At 43.5% G+C, this 22,637-nt stretch overlaps 1 protein-coding gene across 1 annotated transcript in view; it reads left to right on the plus strand.

The window, feature by feature from the left end:
• The window catches only part of clstn2a (calsyntenin 2a), a gene marked incomplete at both ends in the record, with an annotated part of 199,105 nt that overhangs the window by 106,678 nt on the left and 69,790 nt on the right, over positions 1-22,637 (plus strand). The window contains one exon of the mRNA XM_080836150.1: positions 13,969-14,164. Within this exon, the coding sequence (XP_080692276.1) occupies positions 13,969-14,164 (196 nt within the window). The remainder of the gene's footprint in view (positions 1-13,968; positions 14,165-22,637) is intronic.

Raw genomic sequence — 22,637 nt, forward strand, 5'->3', positions numbered from 1 at the left:
TATGTGTGTGCACATGTGACTTACGAGTCTCCAACCCTCACGATCAACAACCCCCCCCCCCCCCCCCCCCAGGAGGGAGACTGAAGCTGGGGAAGGCAATATCTCTGCTCTACCCCCTGTGGACCTGACATTAAAGTGTTTGCTCAACAGAGAGGAAAGTTAAGATGAGTGGGTCCCCCAAAAGCATATTGTTTTTACTGCCATGAGGCGGGGGGAGGGCGGGAGGTACTGTCCGCGACCCGTGAATCCTTCCATGTTTTGCTTTCGTTCTATCATCACTGTATTTAACATGCTGCCATTTGGCAAGGCTCAGATAATCCCTACCTTATTCCTCATACTCACTGTTCCAAATAGATACCAGCGTTGGTGACCTTCAGTAACCTTTGCGTGACCTTTAGTGGTTCACGAACATGCAGTGACGAGAGAGCCCCGTAATGAAACTGTTATCTGCGCCTCACTCGGTCAGATATAGAAAGAGTTGGAGGCCAGGCTGAGCCACTGAATGTCACTCAGTTCAGCCTGTTTGAGAGAGTATGTGTGTGTGTGTGGGTTTGTGTGTCTATGTCTATGTATGTATCTCTCTGTGTGTGTGTGTGTGTGTGTGTGTGTGTGTGTGTGTGTGTGTGTGTGTGTGTGTGTGTGTGGGGGGGGGGGGGGGGGGTGTGTGTGTGTGTGTGTGTGTGTATATGTTTTTGTGTTTATGTGGATGTCCACAGCACTGGTTTCATTATCTTTGCAGCTCAGTCTGAGACAGATCTGGTTTAGACCTGATCCTGTCTGGGTCCATTCAAGAGTGTGTATGGCGTGTGTGCGACAGGTGGCTCGCCATTCACCTAATGTCTACTCCTGTTGCACCTGCGCCACGATTCTTCACCGCACCCAGCCTAACGGCTGCTCTGTTATGACAGGTGCGGGGGACGCACTTACTAATGGCAACAACTCATTAATAGAAGAATTAAAAGGCAATAAAGTCAAATGCTCCTCTGAGGTGTCATTAACTCCCTGACTCATCATGCTCTCTCTCTCTTTCTCTCTCTTTTTCTCTCTCTCTCTCTCTCTCTCTCTCTCACACACACACGAACACACACAACATGCAGTTTTTCTATACCTGTCTCTGTCTCTGACTCATCATTTTCTATCTCTCACTCTGCCTCTAACTCCTATCAGTCTACCTGTGTATGTCTCATTACCATATGTTAAACTCATGTCGTTTCTGTGTCTAAATCATATCACTCTCGTTTTCTTTCAGTTCAAGTGCAATTTAATATTCTTTATTACAAATACAATTACTATACTATACTATTATTACAGTCTACAAACAAAACAAAAAAACAGGAATATTTTATATAACTTTGGGTTAAAAACAGGAATATTTAATATAACTTCTTGGTACCTACAATAATTATCTGCACCCTATGCAACATGTTATGACACTAAAACATACCTGCAGGGTCTTATCAATAAGGTCTACTGGAGATCCATCAGGATTCTGCTACCTATGACTACATACTTGGGTGACGGTAATGGCAACGGTTCAGTGCTGTGCAGAGAGTAACTCTTACTCCCCGACACCTTGAGAGACGTGCTTTAGTGGCAGACACTAGCTCCCCTGGGTCTAAGCCTCCTCGCTAGCATGCCTAACTCTCATGTCTCTCATGTTGCAAGTTCAAGTCCAGTGTGGATATAACTCAGGATATACCTTCATGGTCTTATCAATAAGGTCTACTGGAGATCCAAATGCCAGAGATTTCAGATTGCCAGACATTATACAGTATATATTATATAGTTTAAGTTTACTTACTGTATGTGTGTAGTTCGCTCTACAAATATTATGCATTGTATTGTATAGCTTGTATAGGCTACATATAGCATGACCTTTACACCTAAGATTTGCATTGGTTGAAATAAAACATTCAGGTGCCTGCCTAGCAGAGATGAGTTTAGACATGCCTCATTAGGCTCCTGCTACCTATGCTTATAGTAACTCTTACTCCAGGACACCTTGAGAGAGACATGCTTTAGTGGCAGACACTAGCAACCATGGGTCTAAGCCTCCTCGTGTAAGATTGAGGAGTCAGTGAAACAGAGAGCCCATTGGCTGTGGGACTTGCTGCCTGTCAACAGTAAGGTTTTTGTCGGTCCTCTTAAACATGTCTAGCTGCAGAGGGAGAGCTCATACTGAAGCCAGCTGTGGCTGAATGTCACAAAACAGTCAAGATGAATCTTCCGAGCACAGAGAGAAAGCCGGTCTTTGAGCCCATTGTCTGAAACCTCTCCGAGGTAAAACTCCGCTCTCTCTCGACGGGGGAATTAGTGGCACCATCTGTTTCTATTACAGACAGTCAAAGGAGTTTCAAATCTAATTTCAGTCCTTGGTAAGACATAATTGTGTAATAAGAATAATTTGCAAGTGATGAGACAGGGGGAGTGGGAAAACTATGCTGTGGAGAATCCAAAATTGTAATTTAGTATCAAAACAATTTAATGCCATACTTGAAGCGCCATTGAAGTATGGTCGTTTGTTAAAAACAATGATACCCCTTAAAAAGGCATGTCCTTGTATAACCTCTCCTCTTTTCAGGGTCTGTAAAACAGAACAAACAGTAGCTTGGTGCACTGTTAAGTTTTTTTCTTTTCTTTTATTTCTTTCTGTCTGCTCAGCTAGCTTCTGGCTGCTCTTGTCGTGCGGAGATTCATCCTCTCCTCTCGACTGTCTCTTTTGATTACCTTTCCGCAGATAGAGAGTAACTGTCTCGGGGAGCGGTCAGGCCCTGATGTGGCCCTGATATGGCCTTGATCCGACTCTTATCTTGCGGATGTAGGCCAGATCAGGGCCCCAATCCGTTCTGGCCAGAACTGCTGCTATCCAGGCACCTACTGCATTTTGCAGTGCTTCGCAGGGAAAAGTATGGATTTCTTGCCTTCTCAGATTTATGAAGCCCAAGCTAATCATAGTTTTACCTCCAGAGACTGGGTGTATACTGTATCACACAGTGAAAACACAGCCTGCACTTAAGCCAGCACTTAGCAAGGACCCTTCCTAGACAAAATAGTGGAGTGACCTTTATATTAATGGGGCTAAATTGCATTATCCTTTTCAGGCAAATAGGACATCCAGTACAGCAATCAAGAACAGAGTTCCCTGCAGCAGTAGTGTAGGTATGAGTGTTATTCTTAGAAAATTATATCATTTAGAATGTCATGATGACAAGATGTGTGTCAAATATAACTACAAATATCAGTGAAGATTTACAAAGACATTTACAGATAGTACTCCTTCGTCTGTCTCCTAACAACAATGAGTTTATTCACAGTTTTACATCAGTGTGTGTGTTCCATTAGTTAGTGTGTGTGTGTGTGTGTGTGTGTGTGTGTGTGTGTGTGTGTGTGTGTGTGTGTGTGTGTGTTTAAATGTATGCAACACATTCATACTGTAATATACATAATAGTAGGGTTCAGTAATTGCAGCCAAACTTTTTTGACATTTGATCCCTTGTTTGTGGATGGGACGAAGAGGCTGGCACCAGGTTAAGGGCACATCGTCACTCCTCCATCTGGAGCTTGTGTGCGGAGTGTGCCGGTCTGTGCACTGCTGCCACTGTTGCTTGCGCCCGGTACAATGCTTTATTGGCATATCTCGCTTTGACCTTGCAGGTGCTGCCTCTGATCTGTGTGTGTGGGTGTGTATCGAGGGCAGGGTGCCGGCAGGGTTGGCAGAATGTATGGGACGCGCCACAGCATGGCACCGATGTGTGTGTGGCCATCAGTGCGGCAGGAGGGATGGTTGGGGGGGGGACTGCTGAGGGCTGTAATTACACAGCGGAATCCATCACGGGGAATAGCTGCACGGCTATTGTTTTAGTTTAATTGCTACAGCGCTTTGAATTGTTCTATTAACGGCTGGCCTTGCCGCAGTGAAAATAACGGTTTAATCAGGGGCGATTTCCACTTCATCAGGAGAAATAAACAACTGGACGAGTTCCAGGTTTCCAGTCATTGGCACGCTGAGTGCTGGAAGCATATGGGAACGTGTATGTTTGTGTGTGTGTGTGCGTATTTGTGCTTATGTCTGTCTGTGTATCTCTCTCTCTCTCTCCCTCTGTCTGTGTGTTTGTGGAGGCTAGTGAGTGTTTGGGGGTGTGTGTAAGCTAGAGTGAGTGTGTGTCTACAAAAGCACACATTTTGCCTTCATTGACTACAAACTCTGTTGGCATTACGGACTTCTCACTTTCACAAGTGCCCCTTCCTGCCTCGCTTGAGTAGCCCCCACCCATCTCAACCCTCCCACAGGTCAAACCCCCTAACACAGCCCCCCCGGTAATCTGGCCTGGTACTGTATGTTCCACTCAAACCCTTGTCACCACAGCGACGGATCTGACAGAGGTCATAGCCTCGGTGACAGTTACACGCGGTGTAAGAGACTGCTCCCACCAACCCACCAGCCATGTATCTTATGGTAATGTACCCATGCACTTGGAAGAAAAAACACTTGCCCTTCATTTCGAATTAGCAACAATCTGATAGTGTTTTGTTGTTGTTGTTGTTGTTATTATTGGTGAAGTTGATGAAATGAATGCTGTTGATTTTTACTGCTGTGGTTGTCTGCTTTAGCTGCAGGGCTAGAGATATTACGATGCATTGAAGTAGGGTTCAACTTTGAGTCTACAGTATCATCCCTATTCGACATACTTTGCCATGTGTCTATACGCATTGCTGACAAGGTGCTGAAGGTTACCAATGTAAACTGAATAGATTGCAGTTAATGATAACATCCAACATCATTATTTGTGACGCCTCTGGCACATTAACGTCAGTCTGATCCCAGGTACTGCAAGGACAATGTCACCTGCAGCGTGTGCAGGGTTCAAACAGAAGGCTCTGTGCATAGCATTAGGCCTGATAACACCACGGGTGGATGAAGAAACAGTATCGGGTGGAAATCTTGCGCTGTCAGGTCTGATTAAGGCTGGCGGACGTAAATCTGTGTGCATCCTTTGATCTGACGGGAAGTAAGCAGGGGCTGGTTAAACGTCGTGATTGATGTGTGTTCCTGTTGGAGGTGTACATCCCTCCGAGTCTGACGAGGCTTCGCTGGATGGTTTTCTGTGGGCGTTCACGTGATTCATTAAGGCATTACGTCTGTCGAACTTCAAACAGGGAGAAATGAGGAGGGTGTTGCCTGCCAGAGAGACAGGGTTGCCCATGTTATTTCAGTGAAGATTTAATAAAAGCCTTCCTTCTAAATCCCTACCAAAAATGTATAAGAGTATTAACGATCTCAAACAGCCACTATTGGTTTGCAGTTTTCTGTGTTGAGTAATAAATCACAATGACTTTGATGCCTCTGACTGAAGCAAACCTTAAGGTTCCACTTAGAGGAGTTAATGGAGTTTTTTTTTTTTTTGACGTCAGTGATCTGAAGAAGTGTTGACCTATGTCAAGCACAATACACTGTAAACCACAGTTGATTTGAATAGACATTATCTGAGGGCGTTTGGTCTTTGAGTATAGCTCAGCCTGGGTGAGTAGGTTGGGAGATAATAGACTTGTCCGTGTTGGTCTTGTAGGCCAGCAGTATCCCTACCTTTCACTGGTTGTCACTGACGGAGTTCTGATCTGTCAGTTGTAAAGGTTGTCAGTGTGGCCTCGCGAGGAAGTCAAAGCCCAAAGGAGACAAGAGCTGAAATGTAAACTTCCCCAGAATCAGGCCATCATGTAGGTAATTTGTAAGATGTCACAAATCCGGCAGTCTACAGTTACTTTTATAAACCTATCTGCTCAACATCTTGCAGAGTTCCCCTGACGTGAGTGGAGTCTTTTATACATTGTGTTTTAGAGTTCACTATGCCAGAAACAAAGTTATTGCCATCCTATTGAGCGTCATGCTTTTAAAGGCTAACTGATTGTGAGCTTTCATCAAAGGTTTGTGCAACCCTAATTTATACACACTTACTGCATAGCTGCCATATTTGTTGCAATGCTGTATGGAAATTGTCATGCATTTTCCATGGAGAGGGTGGTTGTGTTGTTTTCTTTAGTTTTTTTTCTAATTAATTTCATGGTACTTATTTAGACATGAAGGAAAGGGCTTTTCTCAAGTTACAAAGAAGCCAGAAGGATTAGACTTTCGTTAGAGGCACTTTTTCTCAATTTGCATTGGGAGGTGGAGATAAATTGCCAATTGTAATTATGCAGAAAAAAACAGAGCCCAGAGCAGCACAGTACTTAGACATGTTTGTGTTTCAAATAAAGGTCTTCTTCATTTATAAGTTGTTGAATGTAGCTATTTTAAACTTACATTTTAAACTTGAAACCTGAATTTTTCAATTAGCATCTATTGCATCTGTTTGCATCAGATGCATAAGCAAGCTGCAGTATACCAACAGTGGAACCACCTGAGTGACCATGATCTTCTATCATTTGTTACTTACACAGAGTAACACATAGTGACAGTCCCATTACAGTTTTGTTTTTAAATTCATATTCACTGACTGGCACAAATCCACATGATCATGTAGGAAAGAAGTTGCTGATAGATTGGGTGAGTGTCAGTGGTTTATCTGCACACCCTTATTGGGAGGCATTCAAGCCCAGGTCTTGCATGTTTATATTCCCTCCACATTACACAAGTCCACATTTACTTGCAAAGGTATGCAGAGCTGGAGTTAGGGTAGTCCAAAGTAATCTATGGGCTCAACAGTATTCTAAGCCATGCACAGTATCAAGTATTCAGAGAAAGCTCTGATGCTTAACCTAAGGTCAGATACACACTCATTCGATTTCTGTGGTTTTATTTTGTTTACTTTACTATGTGTAACCCATGGCCTTAGCCCTTAAGCTCACCACCGACTGTCAACTGAAAAAAAGGTCTGCCATTGCAGAACTCTGAAAAACAGTGTCATTCCCAGGGGATCTCCTGGACGCCATTTGCAGTGATCTGCAACATCATTGCCAGCTATTTTGCGCTGATAGTCTGCCCACGGTGTGGTGTGCCTCCACTATCAACTTGACCATCAACTGCTTAATGGCATGGAACAGCCGCAGGACAGAGAGCTAATGTTAGGTAACGAAGAGACTGCTCATTAGCGCTCGACGCTGATAGAGAAATAAGACTGCACAGGATTGGTGGTGATTTCAGTAATGTAAGCAGAGACGGGCTTTGGTGTAATAGAGTCAGTTTTATGTCTCACCTTCACCCACCACTAATGCCCTCTTCTCTCCATGTTTACCCAGTGGTGTGGAGACTTGGCTGAACCCGTTAACATGGTGGTTGCTCAAATACTCTGTAGAGGCAAATAAACCTGAATTTCTCATTTTGGCCCAGGGGTGTGGAGACTCTTATTAACCCATGCTGAGCCAAATGAATCACTTGGGCAGAGCACATTTTAGAGGAAACATACAGTTTTAAGTTGAAGAGGTTGCTGTGAATTATTTGTCTGCCCTCAGTCAAACAGAATCTAAATGCCACCAGCTAGGAGACCTGTTTATGGACGTTTACACAGGATAATTGATTTCGCCTCTTTGGAGCGTTTCCCCTTGAAGTGACTGCCTTGAGATTGCTTTCTTTGTCTTCGCCACAAATATAAAATAAACATGTCTGCACAATTTTGAATCCACCTCAATCATCAAGCTATGCCCTTGAAAATACCCTTTGGATTGGTTCTCCCTCTCAACACTGTGCTTGCTGCACTCTGGATGACAGCAGACTCTGAAACAGATATGGCTCTGATTTGGCCCAGATATGGCATGAATAAGGTGAATATAGGGCGGATATGGCGCGGATACGGTGAACCTAGGCACAGATATGGTGGATCTCCGTCTGATTTGGGTCACAGTCAGCTGTTCTCCAGGCTGTGCTGCTAAAACAGGGACAGACGGTGACATTTTACAGTAATGAGAATGGACTGATGTGCCTCCCTTTCAGCTTCACTGAGTTTCTCGCAAGTGGGTTGAGGCTGAGGTTGGGCTGGGCTTTTCTTTTGCTTCGTCTTGGTGTTGTTGCTGAGAGCAGTGTCCCTGTGAGAGTGCAACTCGCGGTTCAGGGAACTCCGTGGGCACCACCCGGTGACCGTGGCAACCGGATCACAGTTGTGGAGAAGGCAGCAGGGCGGTCGCGGGGAGCGGCAAGCTGTCAGCTCAGAGTATGGAAGATAGAGGGTAAGGGAGATTGAGTAGGTATAGAGAGATAGAGAAAAAGAGAGAGAAAGAGAGGTGGAAGGAGAGAGATGGAGGACAGGAAGACAGGGAATAAGAGAGAAGGAGAAGGACAGAAGTGGGAGGAAGAAAAAGAGGAGAGAGAGGGCAAGAGAAAGAAGAGAAGACAGAGAAAAGAGATTGAAGCATGACAAGAGAGAGAGAGAGAAGAGATAAAGAGGGGAAAACATATATATATATATATATATATATACATAGAGAGAGAGAGAGAGAGAGAGAGAGAGAGAGAGAAAGAGCATGGGGGTGAGCCCAGCACCTGGATAGCAACATTAAGGCCTGAATAATTAATGCAGAGGGAACAGAGGTCGTCTGGAGTGGGTGGAGGAGGGAGTGGGGACTTGTGCACGAATCTACCCAGGAGAGGGCTTCTGGGGGCTATTAATAGACTCCACTTTCTCTCCCTTTCTCCCCATCTTTCTCTCCCACTCCATCCCTTTGCGTGCAAGTGTCGTAAATCAATGCATGGAGCACTTTGGGCTTGAGCCTTGGGTTCTGCCTCCACAGGACTCTCTCCTGCCTCCTGCTGCCTAGTGCAGTCCAGCGCCCTCTGGGAAACCAAACCCACTGCAAGCCTTCACATAACCGAGCTCAGCTAGCGCATTAGGCCCATTGTGTTAAAGCCCTTCTCTCCCGCTGTGACCCAGAATAGAGGAGGGCTACCACATTTTTTTCTCCTTTTTAGTAATTCTCATGTAATTGTAATTAGGGCTCCTGAAATAAATTGAGCTTCATATTTAGCATAACAAAAGAGAAGAGAGAAAAACTGAGAAAAAGACATTTGGGAGCTGTCATCTGTGGTTTTGTGAGGTCTAATGCTAATAGGGTTGGTCGTGAGGTTCTCTATTGCTATCATAGCGGGTTTCTTTTCCAAAGCGCAGTTTGCTATGTGATATTGTAATTCCACGATTTTACAAGAATAATTATGATAATTGCTTTCCCCCCCATATCCATAACCCACCACCCACCCCACCTCCCCGCACTCTACCTCCTCACAAAGCCCTGGCAAAATTAATACAGATTGTCTCTGGCTATTGAATTTCCTTTATCTGGGCTAGCCTGTTCATTTGGCTTATGAGCACGGGGTTATAGCCTTCCGTGCTGGCTCTGCTAGTGCTGTTTATTAGCCGAGGGTCAAAAGGATGGCGCCGCTATCTCCCCGATGCAATTAGGTGGTCCCTACCTAAATGAAAACCTCCTATGGGGAACTGTGTGTGTGTGTGTGTGTGTGTGTGTGTGTGTGTGTGTGTGTGTGTGTGTGTGTGTGTGTGTGTGTTGTGTGTGTGTGTGTGTGTGTGTGTGTGTGTGTGTGTGTGTGTGTGTGTGTGTGTGTGTGTGTGTGTGTGTGTGTGTGTGTGTGTGTGTGTGTGTGTGTGTGTGTGTGGGTGTATGAGGGAATGTATCAAGCTTCTCCCCGTTCGACAATAAACGTCGCCCTTGGGTTTCCTCTCGGAGCCATAAACCACTGTCCTGCAGCTCGCTAAACTAGATCGCCATGAGGAGCGGCTGCGTTTCATGAAGTGGAATGAAGGGGGATAAAAGATAAAAGGCGGACGTATAAAGCCGTCTGTTTGCCCCGTGTTTGCTGAGGCTCAGTCCGAGCTGTCAGAGTGAAAGCTGTGCCCGCTACTCGGAGGTGAGGCCATATGTTCACTTTAACACTGAGGTCTTTGAGAGTGACACTAATGTGATATGCAAATTAGGGTAACAAAAAATAGAAAGAGTTATATATTTATATATTACTAATGCTACAGAAAACAACAGCAGCAGTTCCATAACAACAGTAAGCATAGTAATAGGGAAATGAGTACATAGCTAAGTTAAAAGCATCCAAACCTCCAGAAGGGTAGATGTCAACTGACTAGGACACTGTTGGAGAAGCAATCAAGGGCAAATACGTTTAAAGGAAGGCATAACCTATAATGTGACAGGCATGTGATTTCATTTCAAGAAGTCTTGTTTGATTGGGATTTAGCTGTGCATGTTATAATACTATTTGCAGCCTTTAAAGAGACATGTGGAGAGAGAGGGACAGAGAGTGAGAGAGAGGGAGAGAGAGAGAGAGAGAGAGAGAGAGAGAGAGAGCTAGAGAGAGATATAACTTCCATAAAGTGCTTCCAAGATTTATAAGGTATAAGGAGTTCAATCAATGGTTCTCTCAGCAACTTGGATTTATCATCTCTCCCTGCCCTCCATGAAATAGCCATGTAACACTGCAACAAATCAACATGAAAGGAATTAAAAGCAAAAAAAAAAAAAGCAAACAAAAAAAACTAACACAGAAAAGGCTAAAGCCTGTCTCGAGAGGGAGTAAACGAGCCCGGTGAACAAACGGGCTCATGGAAATTGAGAGGTAACAGGTAAGGGCTCTCAGCCTCTCTTTCTCTTACAGTACCACCTCCTCCTCCTCCTCCTCCTCCTCCTCCTCATCCTCCTCTTCCCACCTCTCCTCTCATTCTCTGGAGGGCATTGCTGGAAGCCTGAGTGGAGTCAGCAGGTCATTACTGAAGAGCTGCTATAATCCAGTGTGTAATTAAAAAACACAAGGGCTAGACGAGAGAGCACTACTGCTGCATGGGAGAGCACCACTGAAGGGCAGGATAAGCCCTCAACGAGTGCTGCTGGGAAACGTAGTTTTAATCAACCCCCACCACCCATACCTTTTCAACCACTGAAATGAGTGGAGGTTACAAAAAAGAATAATCAACTTTAAATTGAATCGTAGGTGTGTTTGTGTATTGTGTGTTTGAGGGAGGACAGGAAGATGAGTTCTCTGAGTAAAATCTGTGTGAAATCAGAGGGAATGGACGAGGTCTGGTGGGATTAATTTGATATTGTCACTGAAATGCCAGTCATGTATTTCCGCTGTCACATGATGAGCTGCTCCCAGACTGGAAGTAGTCATTATGATCAAACCTTTGGTATGAGCCCAGACTGAAACGCTGGCGAAACATGCTTCAGCTGAATGTGGACCTAATTCCCATCTCCACATCCCAACCCCAGCAAAACTCTGGCACTTCTTGCTCAACTTTTCCATCAGAGCGGGGGCGCAGCATGAACAGGGTGGCGAGGTGTATTCGAGTTTACTCTTGCTGAGTGACTCACTTCCTTACTTGATCCCTTCCAGCTCGCGCTCAAATCGGCCCCTCTGAAATGCCACATCTGTCAGGCCAGATTAAATACTTCCACTTCAAATTAAATGGATGTCTCCAAAATCTTCTGCACACACACAGAACCTGGATAGCTTAAAAAAAAAAAAAAAAAAACTTGTGTGCTCAGGGGTAGGAGATGGGGGCGGGTGGAGTTGCTCAATATAGGCCAAATGAACAGGCAGAGTTTAGTAGCAGGCAGGGGGTGAAGATGGCGTGTGTTTTGCAAGGCTTCTGCGTACATGATTGACATCTGGCTGGATCCCGCATGTCGCAATTATTTACATATACATTGCTTTGCCGTTTGGAGCCACCCGTGCCACTTGCCCTGACCTCACTGCCCTCCCTGCGTCTAATCTGGGAAAAAACGCATTTGTAGAGACAGATGGAGCGAGAAATAGTTTTGCGCATGACTTCCGAGTGTTAAGAGGAAATATTTTCCAGCTCGCCGTGTGTTTTGTACACACACACACACATTCACACACAAAGACACACATGCACTGTGATTATTAGAGTTGTTCTCATACTGGATCCCCTCCCTCCCTTGCCTTGCTATCCTTTAGTGCTCTTGCACACTCTATTTCTCTCACTCTCTCTCTTTCTCTCTTCTCTTCCTCCTGTTCACTCCATTTCCGCCTGCCATCTTACAGAATAGTTGGATGGCTTTGGAGGTGCAGGACTCCGCCACGCTTATCTCTCTGCTCACATGCCGCCTGCCGTGTTTCTCTTATTATTATTTTTTCCTCCGCCGCACCTTGTTGCCCGGCGCCTATTGTGGCGGTCGTTTAATTTCGATAAGGCTTTGTGGGGCTAATGTAAAGGGGAAATCTGAACTGCAGGCCCAGGCTGGGAGAGGGAGAGAGAGGGAACTGCAGAGGGTAAATTGTTATTTCACCACTCCGAGAGGAGGTGGATGTTTTTTTTTTCTATTCTAAATGGTTAAATCAGATTTAAAAAGAGAGTGAGCAAGAGAGAGAGAGAGACAGAGAGGGAGGGAGAGACAGAGAAAGAAAAAGAGTATGTGTTTATGCGAGTGAAAGGGAGAGATAGAATGACTGAGAGACAGAGAGAGATAAAGAGGGGGAGAGAAAGAGAGACAGACAGAGAGCAAGTTAAATTGAGGGACAGGTGGGGGGGAATTAAGTGAGTGAGACACAGAAAGCGAGAGAGAGGGACGGGGGAGAGAGAGAGATAAAGAGAGAGAGAGGGAGGGAGAGAGAAAAGTTTGGCTTATCAGGATGAGACAGCAGGCGAGTGCACACAGCGGTGAACCGTGGTTGCTGTTTGTTCTCACCACTGCTGGCCGCCTCTTAAGTGATATCGGCTGTCACAGGGTCAGAGTGCCGCGGCTTTCCACTAGCAATTCCCCCCTTCCACAAATCCCTAAAAGGGACAGGAGGGAGCCAACGTGGAAGGCAGTCGCCACTGCAGTCCAACCCGCAGAAAAAAACCACACAATGGACATACAGTGTCCTTTGTTGTATCTCCCAGTTGCTACGGTGTCAACAGATATTTTCTTTTGGTTTAGCGTGGGCTTCACTGCACAGAGGGCTTTCTCTGGTGTGAGCTTCAGCAAGGTTCGCTCATCCCCTCTGGGAGAGAGAGTCTGTGTTTGTCTCCGGATCAAAAAGAAACCGGGCGTGAACTGAAACACCTGAGCACAAAGACTGACATTTGGCACCATCTATGTGAATACCCATGATTCACTGCAGCGCTTACATAAGCCATGCAAACAGACACAATGTTGTTTGTACCATACATAACTGAAGGTATTTACTAAAGTTAGAGGCTACGATTCAAATCCAGTACGATTTTTTTGTCAGGTTCAGTGAACTTCTGGTAACGGTCCTCTAGTTGTCCTTTCAGTACACTCAGTCCAGACTCAGTAGGTTGGGAACAAACAGACTCGGACCGAGACATAAACAATTCCGGCCAATCAGCAAGTTGCTTGAGGAGCATGGAAGGGAGTTGAGCTCAAATATCACCAGAATTGTGGACCTTTAAGTAAAGGTATGAACATTAAGTACCACATTTCACGTAATGGGTAAAACTCGCCACACGACAGAAGCCCAGTAGACTTGTGGCACCGTTGAGGAAAATGAACAGCTTTTGTCGGCGGGGTGAGCAAGATGACTTCACGTTGTGGACCAGTGAGTTTCCTAGTTTTCCTAGTGTGCTGATGGATTCGCACCGTTGTGCCCTTCGGGTGTCTCTTGGAGTATTCTACAAAGAAGGAAAAGCTATCAAAAAGTCGCAGGCAATAACAAACTTGGATAAGCGAGAGAGAGAGAGAAGAAAAGAGGGGAAAAAACACTCTCTTGCTGTGCACCCTCTCTCTCAACGTGACTCCATCGCAGCAATGAAGCAATTACAGGTGGAGACAGGCCATTCTCCGTCTCTCAGCAAGACACTGGCGAATGGTTAAGGAAAACAATGTCCTGCATTATAGCATCGGGGAGGGAGGGGGGGCGGCATGCCGCGAGAAAGTTATAGCCACGATTTCACGCCAAGACGCCAGCAAGGCCCATTACTTGCTCTTCAGAATCTCACCTCTACTGCTCTCTGCTTTTTTCTTATGTCTTTGCCTTTCTTTTGTTCCTGGCTGCAGGAGAAATCTGCGCATTTAAGATCCACGGGCAGGAGGCCCCGTTCGAGGCGGTGGTGCTGAACCGGACGTCGGGCGAGGGAGTCCTGAGGGCGCGGAGCCCCATCGACTGCGAGCTGCAGAAGGAGTACACGTTCATCATCCAGGCTTACGACTGCGGAGCAGGGGCCAGCGGCGCCGGCTGGAAGAAGTCACACAAGTGAGTATGCTGGGTAGTCAGCAGCCTTGGCTCTCTGTTAATGCTTTATTGATCATGCTAGTGGTCCCAATGCATGTATCTCCTTCTCTTCTCTTCTCTTCTCCGCTCTTTCCTTTTCTTTCTTATTTCTTCCTTTCATTTCTTGTTTGTTTTTTTTGGTTGAGTAATTAATTATCTTTAGCTTATTTCCCTTATTTCCCTGTCATACCCTATAAGTGTGCAATGCTTTCATTCACTATGCCATACATTACTTGGTCATTTCTTTAAAAAAGTGTTTGGGGAGTAAGTTGACAATGTGGTTAAGAATATCTTATACAAAGTAGTACTCACACAGTAGTAATGTAACTTGTCTACTTTTAGGAATCTTAAGTTTTTTTAGTTTTGTTTGTTTATTTATTTATTTCTTTATTTAAAAAAAAAAAAAATGGGGGGGGGGGGGATTACATGCAGGGCTGTTTTGCCCAATGGGTTTCTGGGGTTGTTAAACTGTCTCAGCAGTACCAAATATACTGCCAGGGCTACATAGCTGCTGAATAAACTCTTACTGAAGTACCTGAGAAAGCTACAAAGACGTATTCAGCATTCATGTTGCCTTACAGAATTGATGTTGCTACCGTAGGTAATGCTTTCAATGCATTTAAAAATAAGTATCTGTTTGTGTTTTCGCCAGAGTTGGTGTTATTTCTTTTTGTAGACTGAGCTCACGCTATGTTTCTGTTCCTGGAGGGGAGATTTTCCTTTTCTCTCTCTCTCTATTCAGAATTGGCTGTAGAATCATAAAGCCCGCTCTGGCATTTTTAGGTAGGCTGCATACTCTCTCTGTATATAAAGGCAGTCATGAAGTTGACTCTCTGTATACAATATCAAGGCAGTAATGAAGTTGACTCTCTGTATATAAAGGCAGTCATGAAGTTCACTCTCTGTATATAAAGGCAGTCATGAAGTTGACTCTCTGTATATAAAGGCAGTCATGATGTTGACTCTGTATATAAAGGCAGTCATGATGTTGACTCTGTATATAAAGGCAGTCATGATGTTGACTCTCTGTATATAACGGCAGTCATGATTTTGACTCTCTGCATATAAAGGCAGTCATGATGTTGACTCTCTGTATATAAAGGCAGTAATGAAGTTGACTCTCTGTATATAAAGGCAGTCATGAAGTTGACTCTCTGTATATAGAGGCAGTCATGATGTTGACTCTCTGTATATAAAGGCAGTCATGAAGTTGACTCTCTGTATATAGAGGCAGTCATGATGTTGACTCTCTGTTTATAAAGGCAGTCATGATGTTGACTCTCTGTATATAAAGGCAGTCATGATGTTGACTCTGTATATAAAGGCAGTCATGATGTTGACTCTGTATATAAAGGCAGTCATGATGTTGACTCTCTGTATATAGAGGCAGTCATGAAGTTGACTCTCTGTATATAAAGGCAGTCATGATGTTGACTCTGTATATAAAGGCAGTCATGATGTTGACTCTGTATATAAAGGCAGTCATGATGTTGACTCTCTGTATATAGAGGCAGTCATGAAGTTGACTCTCTGTATATAAAGGCAGTCATGATGTTGACTCTGTATATAAAGGCAGTCATGATGTTGACTCTCTGTATATAGAGGCAGTCATGAAGTTGACTCTCTGTATATAAAGGCAGTCATGATGTTGACTCTGTATATAAAGGCAGTCATGATGTTGACTCTCTGTATATAGAGGCAGTCATGAAGTTGACTCTGTATATAAAGGCAGTCATGATGTTGACTCTGTATATAAAGGCAGTCATGATGTTGACTCTCTGTATATAAAGGCAGTAATGAAGTTGACTCTCTGCATATAAAGGCAGTCATGATGTTGACTCTCTGTATATAAAGGCAGTCATGATGTTGACTCTCTGCATATTAAGGCAGTCATGATGTTGACTCTGTATATAAAGGCAGTCATGATGTTGACTCTCTGTATATAAAGGCAGTCATGAAGTTGCCTGCAGTGGCTGTTTTAAACTAGGGTTAGATTTTGGAATGGATTTTGGAATTAGATGGAAAGATTTTCAGTTAATATTGATATTATGATGACGACTATCATTTTATCATATGGTGATACATTTGTTGTAATAACAGGTTTACAAACATGTTATAAATCATTCTCTTGTAAGGTCCATTGAGAAATCCACAAATTGTGGACAAAAGCACTTACAGTGCAAAGCCATGACAGCACCGCAATATGCTTTCATCGCTTTGAGTAGGCGTGGTGTAGTGTGTGGAAATAGCATAACAGACTGTACTAGTGAGCTAGTGAGTAGGCTAGTCAGTTAGAAGCTATCTAGTCACTTGTCTTTATATCAAAACTGTCATTGTGTTCAAATAATCCCAGGATTAAGTATATAACATACCAGGAGCAACAGCAAGCCCTTACAATGCCATCCAAGCCTTTCTTTTTAGCAAATTAAATGACCAAACGATGCCACAGTGCTACAATTTTCAAACCGTCAGAGACGACACCAAACAAACGGAGGTCTACGTCACAATGGATTGACTCCCGTTGAAATGCAGGGGGTTTAGAAATTGCGTTTCTCATAACGGTGTCATGGGTTTGCACAGTAACAAATAAGCTAACTGTGTTTGTGAGCCAACTACCTTTTTCTGCTTCATACACCTTACACATACCTTCACATACTCTCACACACATGCAGACACACACACATACACACACAGTACTACCCTTGCCCAATGCTTATCCCTTAGTAGTTCTGCATTGATGGCCTATCAAGATGTTTGTGGAGTTTGCCGGAAGCTCTCATGTGCTTGACAAGCTGGGCACAGTTTGGCAGCTGAGACAGGGAGATGAAGTGCAGTGGAGAGTAGTGCTTCAGGGAGGAGAAAGGCAGCCTGGTACAGAGAATAGGGGGGGGGGCAAGAGAGTGGGGAACAGAGAGAGAGAGAGAGAGAGAGAGAAGGAAAGAGAGGAATGGAGCACTGCTTGTGATTTCACAGCTTGGGCATCTCTGATGAATGGCTCTTGACATAGAGGGATGGGAGTGAGTGTGTTTGTGCGGTGTGTGTGTGTGTGTGTGTGTGTGTGTGTGTGTGTGTGTGTGTGTGTGTGTGTGTGTGTGTGTGTGTGTGTGTGTGTGTGTGTGTGTTGACTTGTGTCTCTCTGTGGGTACTTGTGTTTGTGCATGTGTGGGTACGTGTATAAATGTGTGGGGTAAAGCTTTTTCTATTTTTCCCTTCAAATGTGTATGTGTGTGTGTGTGTGTGTGTGTGTGTGTGTGTGTGTGTGTGTGTGTGTGTGTGTGTGCGTGCGTGCGTGCGTGCGTGCGTGCGTGCGTGCGTGCGTGCGTGCGTGCGTGCGTGCGTGCGTGCATGCGTGTGTGTGTGTGTGTGTGTGTGTGCGTGCGTGCGTGCGTGTGTGTGTGTGTGCTTGTGTGTATTTAGCATGTATTCTAATGAAAAGTGAGTGTGTGTTCCTGTCTGTGAGGGGGAACAGCGTCCCTGCAGGATATTCTAAATGCAGGTCTCATTAAGTTAATGTCTTCAATTAGGAAGACATATGACAGATAGAGACAGTATTAGTTATCATCAAACAAGGTCACAGACTGGAGAGAGAGAGAGAGAGGAAGACTGAAGACTGAAGTCTGGGCTGATGATTTGTTTGTCGAGTAGTATCTCTCGGATTGTCAAAGATATTCAGACTCATGAATTAAGAAACGGAAAAAGCGTACCACTATTTTTAGCACACTCGAAGAAAACTTACTTCAGCTTAAAGCGCTACCTCAAAAATGTTGGATAAAGGGTAACTATCTCAAATGGTATATTCGTATTACATTTGCATCAATCAAACCAAAGGTAGTGATACAGTTACAGTATATAGTGATGATTTTCTTGGATCATATACATCTCTGTGGCTCTTGGCATCAGTGAGCGGTATCAAATGTGATAAATAGAAATCTAATGGATTATAAATGAATCTTAATTGCAGAGGAATTATCTCTCATTTGGTTCAGTGATGAATTGCTCTTTTCTGGAGAAAACCTCTGAAAACCTGACTTGTGCCAAAGTATCTGTAAAACCGAGCTAAAAGCAGAGATTAGGTTTGATAACAGCTTTTTTTCCTCTTTCTCTCTCTCCTTTTCTCTCTCTTGATTTTAAAGCCCCACATTTTAGTGTCGCCAGTTAGTTGCTTTAATTTGACTCTGTTCATTGGTGAATATGAGTTACTCATCTGAAAATCCTTTTATGATATAGCAATTCCTCTGTTTGCTATTTGCGTTTAACTGTCAGGGCCCAAGTGTGGCAGTACTGCTTTAGCAGGTCCAGATTCTGCTGAAAGCTCCATGCAGGTCCTGGGCCTCGTTTCCCGATAACGACGTATCTTAACGGCCTACGTGGATTTTGGCGACATAGTAGACTCAGTAACACTTTCTATTTACGAGCGTTTCCCGAACATCATCTTAAAGTCAGGTGCACGAGCGCCACGTGCACGAGTTCTTAAGTATCTCTTAGGGTGGAGGTCGCCTGTTCATCGATGTCAGACGAGTCGATTTTCTCACTTGTGTATACATGGGTTTCTCGGCTACGTCATCACTGGTTGCGTGCGCAATCTCGCGGTGGAGGAAGGCAACATGACAGGGAGTTGTAGTGTGGTGAACTGCTCTAACAGAGTTGGTAAGATGTTCAGTATACCTAGGAGGAAGCATCCGTTTGCCAGGAAAAATAAAATATCAAATCAAATCAAATATAGAAAAAGGCTCAACAATGTACAAGGTTACGTTTGGGAATATGTTGAGGGTGTGTGCAAGCATTCATGGCAACAGAATAGGGAACGGTAGGCTAAATAAGTAATAAACAATACATTTAAACTGGGCTTTCTGTATTCATTTGTATTAGGGTAGATGGCTTTCTGCCGCAGATTTGCGCGCGCAGCCTTCAATGTTTGTATACAAGAAACCCATGTATAGGCTCATGAATGAAGTTCCAATACAACAAGTGTCGACATAAGAACAATACCTCAATAAATATATATAGGCTAGCGGCTGCCACCCTCTTGATTGATTTCCAGCCCGGCTCAATGACATGTCAATTTCCTAATATTGCAGCCTAACTACACAGTCAGAAAAGCCATCTCCTTAGTTCAATAACATATTATTTTGTATAATCTTTATTTTCAAATACTCAATATTCTTTATTTCTATTTTGATGGGAATAGGCAGGTGAAACAATGACATTCTCATGATGTGCTATATACAGAAACATCCTTTGGATTTCTTCTATAATAGGCCGAACGACGCCCCTGGTGGATTGCATCGCTAAGTGTGAAGTTACTACTGGTCCTGACCACACGTAGAATTCTTCTCAACGAAAGATAAACTTAAGCTAAGTGCCGCGTCGGGAAACGAGGCCCTGTTCTGTGGGTGACAGTAGAACCAGGTCATCAGCATATATCCCAATCATGAAACGTGAGGTCAGGTGCTGTAGATAGGTCAAACATGACAATAATATACAGTACTGTGCAAAAGTTTTAGGCAGGTGTGAAAAAATGCTGTAAACTAAGAATGCTTTCAAAAATGGAAGTGTTAACAGTTTATTTTCATCAATTCTTCATAAATTAACAAAATGCAGTGAAGGAACAGAAGAAAATTCTAAATTAAATCAATATTTGGTGTGACCACCCTTTGCCTTCAAAATAGCATAAATTCTTCCAGATACACTTGCGCACAGTTTTTGAAGGAACTCGGCTGGTAAATTGTTCCAAACATCTTGGAGAACTAACCACAGATCTTCTGTGGATGTAGGCTTCCTAAAATTATTATGTCTCTTCATGTAAACCCAGACAGACTCGATGATGTAGAGATCAGGGCTCTGTGGGGGTCATACCATCACTTGCAGGACTTTCTGTTCTTCTTTAAGCTGAAGATAGTTGTTAATGACATTGGCTGTATGTTTGGGGTTATGTTCCTGCTGCAGAATACATTTGGTGCCAATCATACGCCTCCCTGATGGTATTGCATGATGGATTAGTATCTGCCTGTATTTCTCAGCATTGAGGACACCATTCATCCTGACCAAATCTCCAACTCCACTTGCAGAAATGCAGCCCCAAACTGGAAAGGAACCTCTACCATGCTTCACTGTTGCCTGCAGACTCTCATTATTGTACCTCTCTCCAGCCCTTCGGCGAACAAACTTCCTTCTTCTACAGCCAAATATTTCTAATTTTGACTCATCAGTCCAGAGCACCTTCTGCCATGTTTCTGCACCCCAGTTTCTATGTTTTCGTGCTTAGTTCAGTCACTTGGCCTTGTTTCCTTGTCGGGGTAGAGCTTTTTGGCTGCAACTCTTCCATGAAGACCACTTCTGGCCAGACTTCCCCGGACAGTAAATGTCTGTACCTGGGTACCACTGGTTTCTGCCAGTTCTGAGCTGATGCCACTGCTTGAAATCTTCCGATTTCGAAGGTAAATAAGCTTGATGTGTTTTTCATCAGCTGCATTAAGTTTCCTTGGCTGATCACTGCGTCTACGATCCTCAACGTCTTCTTCAAAAGAGCTTGAACTGCACATTTTGAAACCCCTGTCTGGTTTGAAATCTTTGTCTGGGAGAGACCCTGCTGATGCAGTATAACTACGTTGTGTCTTGTTGCTGTGCTCAGTCTTACCATGTAAATGGATAAAAAATAAACATTTATTGTTTACATTTTTCAAAGCATTCTTAGTTCATAGCATTTTTTCACACCTGCCTAAAACTTTTGCACAGTACTGTAAATGTTAATGGGGCTGAGCTGAACCAGAGCTTTTGACTCACCCTTAGGAGAGCATTTTCTGTAGTTTTGTCGTTTTCTGCTCGAAAACATATAACTCTAGGTGGGGTACAGTAGGCTATTCTACCAATATATCAGACAAATCTTCAATTCCATTTACAATTCAGCCATATGAAGTGTTTTAGAGATATGTTTTTCCCCTCCGTAGGAACAGGATGTAAAACATTTCTTGGATCATTTTCATCCTTTAATCTTTTCTATGGGACCAAGGAATTTAATTCTTTCATGAGTAGTCTTCAATGTGCACTTGTCTGGCTTTATTTTATTGCACAGCAGGTATTACCCTTGACAGTGCTTCCTATTACTACAGGCAAAATATGAAGCTCAATACACTCAAAAGCTTCTTTAAAATCCATCAACCCAGCAAAGGTTCTGGTTATAGTTTGGACATCTCTCTCAATTCTCTCTTAATTTGATCTGAAGGGTGTAATATCAAAAGTGTTTTTACCAGCAACAAAAAATATTTGGCTTTGATTTGGGATGTTGAATAACCCCATGATGCTACAAACTAACTTTCATGTTCGGTTCATGTTTGTACAAATGTCTGGGGTGCAATATCTCATTTTTTTTTTTAAATGGGCTTTTGAGTGCATAATTACCGAAGTAACCTAGGCAACCACATAATTGTACTTTTCTGCCCAGACATCTAAGTACCTCTTTGGGGATACCATCTTGATTAATTCATTTATTTTTGTCTTTGAGCTTATTGTGCTTGAATTCAAATAAAATTGAAACGGTTTGTTCATATCTGTTCATTTTGGATTGGCAATCACTTCAACTTAATAATTTTGATTGACTTCCCAATTTCAGTTGCATTTGGCAATGTTATGCTTTTTGCCTCTTAACATACAGCTGTATTTGTATCCCTGCAGGGTTTCACCATGAGGGTGCATATGTTTGTTGCGTGGATCTCTAGTTGTAATTAGTTTACCTGCTATTACAATGCGCTTTGAGTTCTTTATTTATATCCCTATTCAATTATACTGTCTGTGTTGTCTTTTTGTCTTCTTTCTCTTCTGACCTAATTGTGTTTTGACACAACACACACACACACACACACACACACACACACACACACACACACACACACACACACACACACACACACACACACACACACACACACACACATATATATATATATATATACAGTATATACAGTACATATATGTATATAGTTTATTTCAGTCTTTTTGAGGTCACAGTGACCTAACTATTAGCAGGGGTTAATTAATAACTATTAGCAGGGGTTAACATTTTATCTTGTCTTGTGTGCAAGAACAAAGTGTGTATCTTTCTAACCACTGCTAACCAATAGAGTGATTTAACGTTGGCAATGTACAGAGGCAACGTTCTATCAAGCAACATATAGCCTGGCACTGCTCTCGACATGGTCAAAATATTGTCTGGTGAGAGATCATGACAGGGCATAATTATGAAATAACAGCTGTGTGAAATGAGGTGGTTGTAATCCCATTTGAACACTCACACATCCCATTTCACTGGCCCTTGGGAAATGGCACTTCTGCACTGCTAGGTCTCAGACCATGTCCTCACTGTAAAACGAGGATTCGGAGTTGGGTGTATATATATATCACTCAGAAACATGTGTCCCTCTCTGAAGATATCTGAATTTCCACAGCATAGTCTTGTGCC

This window comes from Sprattus sprattus (assembly GCF_963457725.1).
Source record: "Sprattus sprattus genome assembly, chromosome: 4".
NCBI classification, from domain to species: Eukaryota; Metazoa; Chordata; class Actinopteri; order Clupeiformes; family Clupeidae; genus Sprattus; species Sprattus sprattus.